Below are 13,627 nucleotides of genomic sequence, written 5' to 3'. Positions count from 1 at the left end.
AGTGCTATACTTCCGTCTTAATATACCATTTTTGCCGACCCTGCATACATATTTTACGCAATCGAGTTTTAATAAGTGTCAAACCAATGAACGCAAAAATTTGAAATCAAGATTTCGTCTTCAAATTACTTAAATTAGGTTTATATTTTGATCTTTGGTCAGGGAAATTTTCTGAAACGGTCAGGGAAAGTCAGGGAAAAGTCAGGGAATTTTTTGGAGCATTCTGAGTGGACACCCTGGTTAATTTCGCTTACCTAACATCTCTGCACACAGTGTCTTTACTACAGCAGCTGTAAACTGTGGTCCATCTCACCCCACTGCATAGCTAAGTCGGTATTTGTAGTCGGAGTCAGGAGTCAGGGTTCGTAAGTGACTTGGTAGATATTGCTTTGGGGTGCAGCAAGCCTATTTGTGAAATGTCATGCGTGCGATGCGTGTCAAGCGAAGTAGAATCTAAACTTAGAATAATCAATGAAATTGAGTTGACTGCAAAGCTATTTCTAGTTATAATAATAGCTCAATCATAGTATAGTTGGTCTTGTGTAAATTATAGCTTTGCTTTGAATCAATACTATTCTATGCGAGTAGGTAAAAAACGTATTTTAGCTATTGAAAACGGCATAAATACTTTTTGAAAGAAATTAAATTATCAACTACCTACTACTACTCACATAAGTAATTTAATTACAACAGACAATCAATAGTAATTCTCATCATCATGACCTTATAGAAAATCCTTCACGACACAAGTTAATATTAAAAACCAGACTTTCTCACAAAACCACCACCTTATAAGGAATGCCTCGTACATATCTTTTAAATTAACTTTATTCATGGCTCTTATTTCGTTAGGCAGAGATGCTCAATTCGATTACTGTAATTGTTACTTACCGCTCCGTCCAATTATCATTTGATGCAGTCGAAAATAGTCCTTACGGGTTAACTTTTAAGGTTTGTGAAGGTATGTTATGTTGCATTTACACTCAACAGGGTTGTCAGGCCTAGTAATACAGGTTGTGCTACCGTTAAAGTGGGATCTAAACGGGATTCGCAGCTAAAGGCGAGGAGTACGGAAGGGTACTATCGCAGTATATTAATCTAGTTTATTAGTTATCTTAATACGGCTGGGTATAATTTTATACCGAGGAATGTGTGAATGATATTATGAAGCCTGCGGATAAGCTCGCGTCTAGTTATCGTGTTGGTCTTATTTATGCATTCTGTAAATTCAAAGGCGGTAAAAATTAATGTTAAAATAAATATATAATCGATTTTTAACGTGAAGAAAAGATAGGAGGCCTACAGATGTAGATAATTTGTTATTGGCTGATGATCATAATGAACAAAAAACTAATTTATTTTACCTAAATAGGTACGTTAATTATTCCATATTTGAACTAAAACAGTAAAATGGTTTAACAAAATATAACCCCTGCTAAGTGTGGCGCTCTAGTGTGTCTGACTGGGCGATGTAAAACCAAATAGGTTTAAAAGCTGCCTTTACCCCACTGTGAAGCACCCTAATAACGATAACCTACTTCAGTAGTTTAGTTTTAAGGCTTCATCTCACTGGTTCGTTGACCACACAGCGACCACAAAAACAGAAGAAAATATCCAAAATTATACGTACTAGGTCCTACTCACGATAGTGACATGGTATGATGTTTTTTTATCGAAGTGGCGAGTACCTTGATTGCAGGGATGTAAGAAATATTGTTATCAATAATCGATAAAATTAAAATTTTGCTCTAACATTTTGAAAACAATGTAGATAATTATAGTGTATTGTGTTTTAAAGTCTTCAAAATATAATAAATTAGGTGCTAAGAGGGGTTCCGGAAGGTTTCCCAAAGGTCGTTCATCGCTAAGCTATTATAACAAAAAAAGTACTAAGCACACCTCATGATAATTATGAATATTCTCTCTGGTAAGTCACGACACCATATTATTATATCGCTCTTGTAATACGTTCTACTCATAAAGAATTCCGAAGTAATTTGTGCTAGCAACTTAGAGTGGTGTAGTCCATCATAGAACGATGACCCGTTGCTGTAATAAATGCAACGATCGATAAACAACACTAGGGTATCCTGGTTATTTATAGACGAGAAAATCATAAGGTTTTTAAAGAAATTACGGTTTAAATTTTGAAGAAATGGTTTTTCCGTATACTACTAATACTAGTGACAAAAAAATCTTTCTACTAGAATACACAAATAACAGTTACTTTTAAAAACGATCAGTCATCAATTAACCAACTGTTACATTTAACAGTTACATATAACAATTAACATAACGGTAAATTTGAAAGAAATAGGTAGGTACGAGGTATTATTGACATAGGTATTTTAAGTGTGTTCTCCATAACGCTATAGTCATAACTGAAGATCTTTTAGACATCACTATAGTAATAGCAATTTTGTGCTTTGTTCCTAGAAGTTTTCTAAGTAACATTTTAAATTTAGAACATTACTTCCATGAGAACATTACACACTTTAACATATACCTGAACACAGTTTTTGTTTCTGCATAGCTTTTTGGTGTAAACTGATGATCTCATAATATAATCATAAATACACTAAAGATTTGACATAAGAAAAGCTAAATATGGGTACCAACTTACTAATGAGTAATATTACAGTTGATCTTGAAATTGAAACCAACTCCATTACAATTGAAGTGCCTCCACTACACTAACAAGGTTAAACTTATTATAACCGTTAGATATTTCAAATTGTACTGTTATCGGAGCTTCGGAGTTTCTCACTCAAAGTTATTAATCATGACGTTTATTGCTTGAACTTAATTGCAATTAAGTTCACTTTTCGGTATAATTTAATGTTAGTTTATTCTCTTGCAATAAATATGAACATAAGTAATTAAATTTGTTCATGGGATAGAATCAAAAGTGAACCATGCCGGACCATTCAATATGAATAATGTTTTGAAAAGTAGACAATTCTTGCAGCTTGAAAAAGGTATGGCCAATTTCCTTCAACCGTTTTACTCTTTAGAGCTAGATCTAGATCAGAAGAAGACTAACGACATCGCCAACCGTTTCTCCAAATCCCCTTTCTTCTCACATTTTTATTTCCGAAACCAAATAAGAAATCCAACTAACATAGAGTCGTAAAGTTTATTATTTTAAAAAATGTAAAAAAAAAAACTCCAAAATTGATTAAATCCTATCATGTTGTCTAGGGACGCTTTTACACAGATTGGGATCTCTTTTAGTAGATGAGAACTATATTACCATAAACATAGTACACAAGGCAACATCATTGATGTGAAAGCAAACAGATATAACACAACAGAATTAGAAATATCTGCCGCCGTCGTACCACCACATTCTTATCTAATGCTAACATTGCTAATGCGTCTTGGCGGTAAATACGCTAGCAGTGTCAAACGCCAGTGTTCTGCGTGACCCAGTCCCTCAAGGCGGCTATGTTCGTGAAGACAGTCGGAGACAGCGGCAGCGCGCACCCCCGCGCGTAGGACACGATCCCGAACGCCACTCCCCGGAATACTGCTGGCCCTCCGGAGTCTCCCTGGAAGGATAAGGAGGAGATTTGAGTTTCATGTGTAATTGTCTTGAATATTCTACGTGATATGTACTGATATCAGCATCTGGCCCTGTAGCACGGGGCGTTATTAAGACGTGACAAAAGTTCTCCGTCGCGCTCGCTCTTGAGGCTGCGCGATGTGAGTGAGCGCGATGCAAAACTCTTGTCACGTCTTAAATGCGCCCCGTACTAGCCCTTCTGTATGATGTTATATAAAGAAAGTCTTTGTTGTCTTAGGAAATGATGATGTCTTCGTGGGTTTCTAAATTCATTACCGTTTGTAATCGTGCGTTTTGCTATCAATATTGGACAGCGAAGCTGACTAAAGCATATATATAAAGGAAGAATAGCTAACAAATCATAGATATAATCAGCAGGATTAAAACAGGAGTTAACAACTTTTCTGCTCCAAGCATTGTAAATTCTTAGCCTAAGACACCGCGCCCGCGAGATGGACGGACGATTTAGTCAAGTCCGCAGGGTTACCGCTCGATGCGGGCCGCCTCCGATAGGTGGTGGAAAACATTAGGGGAGGTCTATGTTCAGCAGTCCTATAGCTGAGATGATGATGTTGATGATGAAGATAGGGAAGATCCTGACCTGACAAGAAGACACGCCGCCGATGAGGAAATGTCCCCCGCAGAACATGTTGTTAGTCAGAGAGTCGGAGTAGGAGAGGCGGCACAGCCAGTGCGGGACGACCGGGACTTGAGCCTCCATCATGATGCGGGGGATCTGGCGGCCGCGCGGCTGGAAGGGTAGAGAATATGCATATTAGAGTTTTACACATGATGTAGGGCAAAAGTGTGCCGGGCCGCAGCGCAAAAGGCTTTTTATAACGTCCCGGCATGGATTGCGATCCGTAATCCAATACATTAGACAGGTTAAAATATGCAGACAAGAAAAAGGGATAATTATTTGCTATAAGTTGTAGATATAAGAAGTTTGAAATGATGAGCTGATAGAACTTCTTAGAGCAACTTTTGTAATTGTGAAATTACTATTAAATACTGAAAGTTTAACAAAACTTATGCATCCGTGACGCAGGACCTTCATTCAGCGTTGTTTGTGTAGAAATCGTATTAAATCATCGAGTATAGTTATTCATTAGTATACCTCTCTCATCAACAAATAAAAGTTACTCACAGCAGTCAACCCCCACCCAGTCACCGTCAGCCTAACAAGCGGCACGGGCTGCCGGCGCTGCGGGAGTCTGATCGGCCTCACACTCGCACTGAAGCTCAGAGGCCGGGCCAGCCTCAAGACAGCGATGTCCTTGTCGAAGCGAGGCATCCCGTACTGGGGGTGCACGGTGACGTTGGAGACGCGAGCGATGCGGCCGCCGGAGTCGCGCCGGGTCGAACCCACACGCAGGCGGATGGATGATGGGGATACCCTGGGTGAAAAGGGGTTCGTGAGAAGTGGGAGTATAAGATTTATGTTAGTGGTCTTGTCTTGTTGAGGAACTTATGGTTTAGGAATTTTCATCTGTATGGTAAATAGGCATGTTTTCATATTTTCTGTAGCAATGTGGTCAGTGACCACTAGCTACTTTAGAATATTGTTTGGTGTAAATTTGTGTACCTTGTAGTACCTATAAGCTAGCAATGCAAAATTTTGAATGGACTTGATACCGGTCGAACACTCGAAGAAGAATTGGGATAATCATCAGTCGCTCGATAACAGTTTCGAAACTATAATATGTACCATTCTGTAACCTACCCCTGACGCAACTCTTGCACCCGTAATCAACTTACCCTCTAACACAGTGCGCGGCAGTCATCACATAATCCGGGCTGATGATGAAGCCGCCACAGAAGGAGTTGCCGTTGATGACCATGGACGCCTGGTACGGGTGTCTATTGACGGAGCTGGCTCGTCCTCCGATGATCTGCCCGCTGAGTTCAGGACATGCTGCCTCCAGGTCTATATCGTCGTCTGGCGCGGATAGTTCGGTGCTATCTACGGCGTTGCTGTCGGTATCTGCATCTGTGTCTTGCAACTCTGTGGAGTGGTTGTTGAATTGGGTTTTTGTTGTTTTTTTTTAACTATACATATATATAAGGCTTAATTTAATAGACACTCTTATTTAAACATAAAGCCACTGTAAGAATCCCATAAAGGGCAAGATCATAATTATGTATAATCAAAGTTACAGATCTTATGCCGTTTTGTTATAAATGAAGGTCTTATCGCTTAAAGCTGTTGATTATGTTCTCGGATTCTATTTAGTTTCTCCAAATCTCCAGCTTTCATAGATTGGACGTAGTTTATTGAATTATCTCGAACTAGTCGCTGAGCTGGATTTCCTTCCGGGTTATACAAGTTCAATATCAAAATCTTAACATTTAATAAAAGTCTTATCTAATAGCTCATTATATAGGAGCAACATGCGGTTCCCAAGACCATAAAGTACGATTTGGTAATCGAAAAATACGTAAAATGAAGCAATAATGAAGCTTATTAAATAGTCGATAAAAATAATCAAATGCTTACCCGCCGCTACCAGCAAATAAACGAACACTAACAGTCTCATTAACGAATACATTATCACTTAAACAGTATACACAAATAAAATTAATCAATCAGCCTTGTTATTTACCAAATATACATTTTTAATTCAAATTTCAGGCCACTTTTCACAACAACTACTGTAAAGTGTTTCCTAAAGAGCACGCGATATTAGAATGACAGTATTTTGCTAATCATTGCCAAATTTACTATGAAATTGCTAGATTAGCCACGGTGTTCGCCCAATGTCGTGACCTTTTAATTAAGGTTTTATGGGTCACTGAGATTACTGAAAAACTGTATTCAAAGGTAATCTGAAACATTATGCTTATTAGAATAGATTCGTAGTAAACAACACGAATTCACAAACAACAAAATGAAATGAAATTAATAGGGACTTGTCGAAATGTTTGCAATGCTTACAAAAATTCAAATTACTACCCACCAACAGTATTTCGACAGCCACAAAATAAATTAAACCGGAGATTCGAGAAATTTCAGTTATTTTGCCTAAATATTTGTGTACGAAAAATATTTACCGATTGTGTGTTTGGCATAGACGTGTAGGTATTATTTACCTACTAAATAAAATAACACAAAAAAGTCTGAACAATTTATTTACCTATCGTAGGTAGGATGTTAAAATTACTTCTCTATACTACTCGTACTAGGTATAATGAGTCGCGTAGACTTATTCTAACTACTTACTATATAGTTTAACGTTCATTACCACCACTATGATTGTACCGACCTTCACCTCACGACCATCAGACTGTGACGATTCACCTCTTTTATTAATTCTCTCTTTAGCGGGTCAATCGCCACAAAAACTCTTCCGTGTCTAATTTGCATAGAATGCAGGTGATGATTTTTAACAATGATATCATTTAAAATACAGGGTGTTGCCAAAATGGTATAACTAAGCCGAAACCGAATGTTTATTCTCCATAGGATTTATTATTTCTATGGAAAATGAATCTTTTTTTTTCGCGAATTTTGAAATTCTGATTTCAGTTTCGGGCTTAGATATGACATGCTGCACATGCTGGTTTCGGTTTTGTATACCGTTTTAGCAACCTCCTGTATAAATTATTCAGTCACTACTTGCCATGTCACGGTGCTTTTAATTTAACCGTTTTCATTAAGTTCGCACTTCTGCAGTAAAAATGCAAATAAGTGCTAAACGTCATAAAGTCGTAAAGTTCAACGGTTATTGAGTAATTAAGTCGAAACCCGTTTTGGCATCTTCATGCATATTCTATACGGTCTTGCTTGGGAGCTTTTATGTTATTGAACTTGTAAAAAAAGCTATGGCACATCGTTTTGTTGGTATGACCCTTTCTGATGTAGGTTTGATTAGCATTCTGTCATGTTTTCTGTGAGCAGCTCAGGTCTACCTAACATGTATTGTTTTGTTTCTTTAAGATGTAACAAGGCTTTCATGAAGCTTTGAGCTTCTAAAGCCATACTCAACTTTTACCTAAAAGTGGAGATCACCATGATAAAACGTTACACTTTGTACTGTTTTGAAGTTCAATTAAATTGTATATCTGTAAAATTTGGTGTGTATTTCAGTGTGAAAAACTTGCGAAACCATTCGAATATCATATCAATTTACTGGTTAACGCATAAATAGGTATTGATGCGGTATGTACGTAAAGACAGTGTAAGTGACAGGGTTTAATTTGCGACCCGCAATGCTCAGGGGACCACGACAAGGAGAGCGTGGAAAGCTAATCATCTGGACCCTTTCGGCCATCGATTGAGCAAGGCAACTCTAATTAAAATCACATGCGTCAATTTCGGGACCAAATGTAACCGTTTCCTGTAACAGAGCGACAATTCTGTACCGGACGGTAGGTATTTTTTTTTACATTCGACTAACAAATACCTACACTCACGAGCAAAGCAATGGAAAAGTTCCACCTGTTATTGCCGCTCCATTTATGTCACTGGAACTTTTTCATTGCTCATATTCGTGACTCTCGTGAGTGAATTATAAAAGCATATGGTTGAGAATTAGATACCGTGGAGCGGTGGTAGCTCAGTCGGGTAAGCGCCCGCTTCTCACGCCAGAGATGCGGGTTCGAATCCCGGCGCTGACATGTACCAATGAGTTCTTTTCTGAATTTAAGTACAATGTATACCATCGCTCTTACGGTGAAGGAAAACATCGTGAGGAAACCTGCATATCTAGATTTAGCACATCTAGATATGTGAACCCACCAACCCGCAGAGGACCAGCGTGGTGGGAAATGGTCCAAGCTTAGGAAGGCAGTTTAGACCTTGGGGATATGCACAAAGGTTCCATTCGAGAGAGCCAGGTGCAGGTACTGACACCCCCACAGAAAATAGAATAGAATAGAATAGATACCGTGAAATATACTTAAACATATTATGTTTTTGCGATCCTACTGACATGAATTCCGTGCTTCGTATGTTGAGGGAAAATAAGATTCACATAATGATAATGCTGGGTCATAAGGACGGATGACCGGCTGTGCCGCATAGGGAACTAGGTTAAAAACATCAGTCGATACGACTATACAAACTTATTACTCAACATAAATATTATAACACTCACTTGACATATCTCTGCGCTCACGTCTTGTCTATAATTGCCTTGTGACATATTTAGGTTCATTGGCATAAGGGATTGCTTGGACCCTAGACCAGCTCTAATTTGCCACCGTTTTGAAGGCACATACAAAACACCTACGTTAAAACAAAATCTACCCTTCCTGAGGCAAACCCGAGACTTGTAGTCTTACTACATACCACTAACCGATACACCATCCACCTATTCCTCAAACATGGAATGTAATGCGGAAATACATTTCGTTCCTTGCGATGTGCGGTGACTCTGCGAATGTCAGCTGAAGTCAGCTCCAATATCTGGAGCTCTCGAGTCGAGGCGGACTCGGTTGAACCGCATCGATATCTCAAGTTATCGGACCCACTTACTAACTACGTCTTATACATTGACGTCCTAGTTTCTTGAAAACTTGCATGAATTTGGAATTGCATATCTTGTCTTTCGAACTAATTTAGATATTATCTTATTTAGATCTGTTAATAACTCTTTCTTAGATAATTAGGATATTTTTATTTATTTATAATAAGTACTCTGTAGGTTTTGGTAGATATTAGATTAGTTCGGAAGTGGAGCCTTCAACTCTACTTTTCAGTTAGATCGTAGGGATACAGATTTACGGACCCTTTCATGCTTTTTGTTTTGATGACATTTAAGTAACTTAAAACTTTTACCAAGAGTTCAATCATGCGGCTTATATTCAATCTCAAGAAATAATCAATCCAGCTCAAGTGACGCGATATTTTAAATTTAAAGCCAAAGTTCACTCACCGACCCTCTGATCAAAGATTCCCTCGTTTTATGGGTTGGTAAATATTACAGAATAATAACGGCCTCGCGCTTTTGGTAAATATCAACTTAAGTTTTCCCCAAAGATTTAAGCTGTCTCGTCAAAACATGTAGGTAAGCTTTGAAAGAAGTGTGGATCGATTCATTTATGTTCGGGGCCTTCACTCTGACTTCAAGAATACGGAGTTACTGACTAAAGCTGTGCTAACCACGACCTTATTTTGTAGTATCGGAAGGTATGGCAGTGCTCCCGTATACTGTAGTCGCTATGCTAGAGTGTCCTACCTTTACGCACGTGTGTGACGCATGCAGATTAGACGCCAGGAACATTTCTTTTCTCTTTGATATTTTCAGTCTTTTACGTGGATTGACTCAAAATTAAGATACGGTTGTATAAAAAGAAACATGTTCATAATGTGAAAATAAAGAACTAAACTAGTTTACCCCGACTTTTCTGTATATTTTGATTTATTTTCAACTCTACATCCTTAGAAAAATTGTCCCGCAAAACTGGGAATAACTTTGGTAAATTGAAGACGCTCGCCAGATTGTACGCTGACACGTGAAATCTCGCTCCAGTGCAAAGTTCTTGCAATTTTGAGCAATCGGCCAAGTTTTCTTATTCCACTTTTTTCCACTTACCTGGAATTGATTGAACTTCTTGCGATGTAATTGGCAGACATAATGTTCGATAATGAAAGTAATTAAGCCTTTTACGTTCAGAAATGTCCTCTTAGAAGTTCTAGAAATGAGCTTGCCGCGATTTATAGATAGTTACTTTACTAGCACATAAATAACTCGTTTATCGTCAAACGGCTTGGCAACGCACATACATCGGTAACGGATTTGTTCCGGTCGTTTCAGTTAACTTTTTTAGTTTAGTTTTTCTCGTCTGTTCATTCCAACCGTCCGGGAAAACATTCATTTAAAGGGAATTAAAATGGTGACGTTTTAATACACTAAGCACGGATACAGCCATCTTCTTGTAAATCTTTGGCTGAGGTACTAGAGCAGCATAACAAGCTTAGCGTCAGCGGTTCCGGTTCACGAGTACAAGAGACACTCAAGAACGCCCTCCATTGTCCCTCCTATAATATCTGTGCGCCTGGTATCTTCACCTGAAAAATTAGCTGCAGATTTATGTTTTTTGCAAATGAACCAAGAGAACCAATTAACAACGTAAATTAAAATTCAATGCAAGATATCACTTGATTCAGAAAATTCAGCCAATGAACATTGACAAAAGACCCTGTAATATTGATAAATGCGACTCACTCCCTTCTCGCAAATAAGGGAGCTTTGTTTCCGCCTCCAGATTATTTACGTCTTTAGATTTAACTCGCTTTTGTTTGAAAACGTTTTATCATTAATTGGACTTATAATTACTTAGTTAATATCTTACTCACCATAATTACGTTTAAAAGTTTCATTTAAATATTTATTATTATTTTTTCCTCCTCAAATATTTATAACTCATAAATGACAGTATATTAATTGTATGGATCATTCCATTCGATTAGTCTCAAGAACCTTATCCATGTTAACCATCTTTAGAATTTTATAGGCCAGGAAAGATAACAGATTAGTCACCAAATAACCGACCTAATAGACTTTTTCTTGTTTCAGATGTACATAAATAGATAAGGACACAAGAATCCACTTCGAAGTCGGTTTAAAAAGGTGAGTAATTAATATTCCCATATGATAAAGATAAGGATCGAAGTAAATGAGTCTCTTTCAAGCTCTATCCCACGCTATTCAACAATGTCTTGTAATTATTCATTACTTTTATGAAAATATAATGTTAACTAGGTAAGTAGTAAATAAAGTAGACTAGTATTGTTGATAAAGTATCATTGAAGAATAGGACCCAATTTGTGAATCTTAATGTATGCAATTTTAAAATTAGAATAACTTATCTTGATTTAAAATTAATTTCGAACCTTTTTCGTAGGTACTTATAATATTTTTTTGTGTAAGATACTGTACAAAGTTGTGGTCATTTATGGCCGAATTGAAAACCAGAACCAATACTTACTTTAATATCGATCCGAAGTACAGCTTCGTTTATATGCCTTATTTAATTATGCATGCAGATTAAAACCTCTTAAATACATAACAGAAATGTAATAAAAACCAGTAGCATTCCAAATGACATTATCCGAAGATCAAACGATTTTACCCGGCGATAATATTTTTATGTGTTTCGTTCTCTCGTAAAATGCCTGTTAGAGGTGCTCCCCCAAATATTGTCTTCGTTATAGTTATATTATCTGTGGTTGTAGTAAACGAATATGGCCGCTTCTTCCTTTATGGTGTGCGTGATAATGATGATATTATTTGAGGCGGTTTTTGTCTTTCTTTTGTTGCTGGTAGGGTTTTTTTGTGTGAGCCTTTATAAAGCGTGGCAAAAGCGTTATTGTGAAGTCAACTTTTAAAAGACGCGATCGAATTCGTCCATCAATTTCTCTCCACATAACACAGAATATAACTGAACATCTCTCTGTTTAACCTACCTACATAGGTTGAGTCCCAATTCGACTGTATGTTTTTTTCAGCGTAAAATCACCAGCACCCAATCATTAAAATCCTGCTGCTACGAGACCCGAATACGAAATTCCATTTTCAAAATTATGAAAATTAAAAATGGAGCGAGCACAGATCTTGTTTTGCCAGTGAACCGTATTCAGTGATCGATGTCCGTACTGCGTTTGTAATAGGGCTGGGAATGGCGTGGCGGGTGGTGTCGATTGTCGATTCGTGGCACGTTTAATTGATCGCACCATTAGCAATACGATCTCGATTCTCAACTTCACTTTGAACTACGAATTGCTTTTAAACAGACGCGGTCATTTTCATTACGGGTCTATAGAAACATTCTGTTGTTTTTCTCGCTTGCCTTTTGTAAAATCGTCTGAAAAAGTTCCGTAACTGCGTCCTATTAAAAAAAAACATGGATAAGTAGTTATGCTTTTAATTCTACCAGATAAAATATATAGAACATTTTTTGTTCATATATGACGAAGAAAATTCTAGAAAAAAAAATATATCCCTGCCGCAGCTCTTCGCTTGATAAATTGACATCATTTCTGAGACTGGCTTTGGAAAAACGTGGCTTATTTTCTAATTTTCCCTCACGTTGGTACTGACATTAGTTTTATTGGATACCATAATTTTTTTGGCGGACCCTGAAGTCCTTTTTATTTCTACTCTAGCGTTAAAATAAATAATTTTAAGTGCACGAAGTAGTAATTATGAATGCTTAAGGTAGATAGGTTCAAAATATAATTTGCCTCCACATCCTTAGATTCTCGTCAGGACGAAAGTCAATATTTTTATTTTATTTGCATAACCATTTATTATTTTTAACATTTTTAGCTCTTTGGATGGAAGTATGATAATATGATAGCCTTCTAAACCATAATTTGGTAAAAAAATATTATAATTTTACTAGTATTTTCAAAACTAGGTCACAATATCGGTTGGTTTCATCAATCGTTCAAAATACAGTTTCCATCTCATTACCCAGATCGCTTCACCCTTTGGCTTGAGGGTCACTTCAGGACCCTAGTCATTGTTGAACCCTAATTTGTATAGCTCTCAGCACTAATGACCCATACACGTATTTGTTTGAGGCTGTTCTCACACTGCCTGTATCACGATGCGTGTGCGTGAATTGTATGAACACATGAACGCACGTTGGTAGATACGTTTTCTGTGTGTTGGACTGTGCGTGTTTTCTATACGAGCGGAGATACTTATAAGGAACGAACGTTTGGACACGCATTCACGCAACATGATGCGCGCAAGTGTGTGTTATACCTACGTACCTTAAAATTGGTGTGAATTCACGAAGACTGTGTTATACCTACGTACCTTAAAATTGGTTTTTATTAATTCGGAAAGAAACGAACAACTTTTTTACTTCATGATAAGGTAGAGCAAACTTTTTGGAACCTAAAACTTTTACAGCAAATTGCATAGGTACACAATAAAGAGAATACAGTGAATTTACTGCACTATCTAAAGCCTTAATTTAAATGCTTAGTATTTTCCGCTACATTATCATTAATTACGAAACAATTTCTATGTGAGAATTAAATTTCGCACCTTTGATCATTTAATTAAAATAAACCAAAAGGACTTTTACACAGTGTTGTCGCAGGTT

At 37.4% G+C, this 13,627-nt stretch overlaps 2 protein-coding genes across 2 annotated transcripts in view; one reads left to right on the top strand and one right to left on the bottom strand.

Moving 5' to 3' along the window:
• The window catches only part of LOC105381823 (protocadherin-like wing polarity protein stan), a 166,135-nt gene that overhangs the window by 84,216 nt on the left and 68,292 nt on the right, over positions 1-13,627 (top strand). Inside the window, exon 4 of the mRNA XM_048628886.1 lies at positions 11,086-11,139. The gene's annotated coding sequence lies outside the window, so the exon portion shown is untranslated. The remainder of the gene's footprint in view (positions 1-11,085; positions 11,140-13,627) is intronic.
• LOC105389234 (trypsin) lies at positions 3,377-7,544 on the bottom strand. The gene is made up of 5 exons (XM_048629129.1): positions 7,475-7,544; positions 5,324-5,570; positions 4,713-4,962; positions 4,167-4,316; positions 3,377-3,551 (listed from the first exon to the last, which is right to left on the bottom strand). The coding sequence occupies exons 1-5, from the start codon at positions 7,542-7,544 to the stop codon at positions 3,405-3,407; spliced, it is 864 nt and encodes a 287-aa protein (XP_048485086.1). The 3' UTR covers positions 3,377-3,404.

Source organism: Plutella xylostella, chromosome 22, assembly GCF_932276165.1.
Source record: "Plutella xylostella chromosome 22, ilPluXylo3.1, whole genome shotgun sequence".
Taxonomy (NCBI): Eukaryota; Metazoa; Arthropoda; class Insecta; order Lepidoptera; family Plutellidae; genus Plutella; species Plutella xylostella.
Note: the sequence above shows the minus strand (reverse complement) of the source record. Positions and strands in the feature narration are given on the sequence as shown.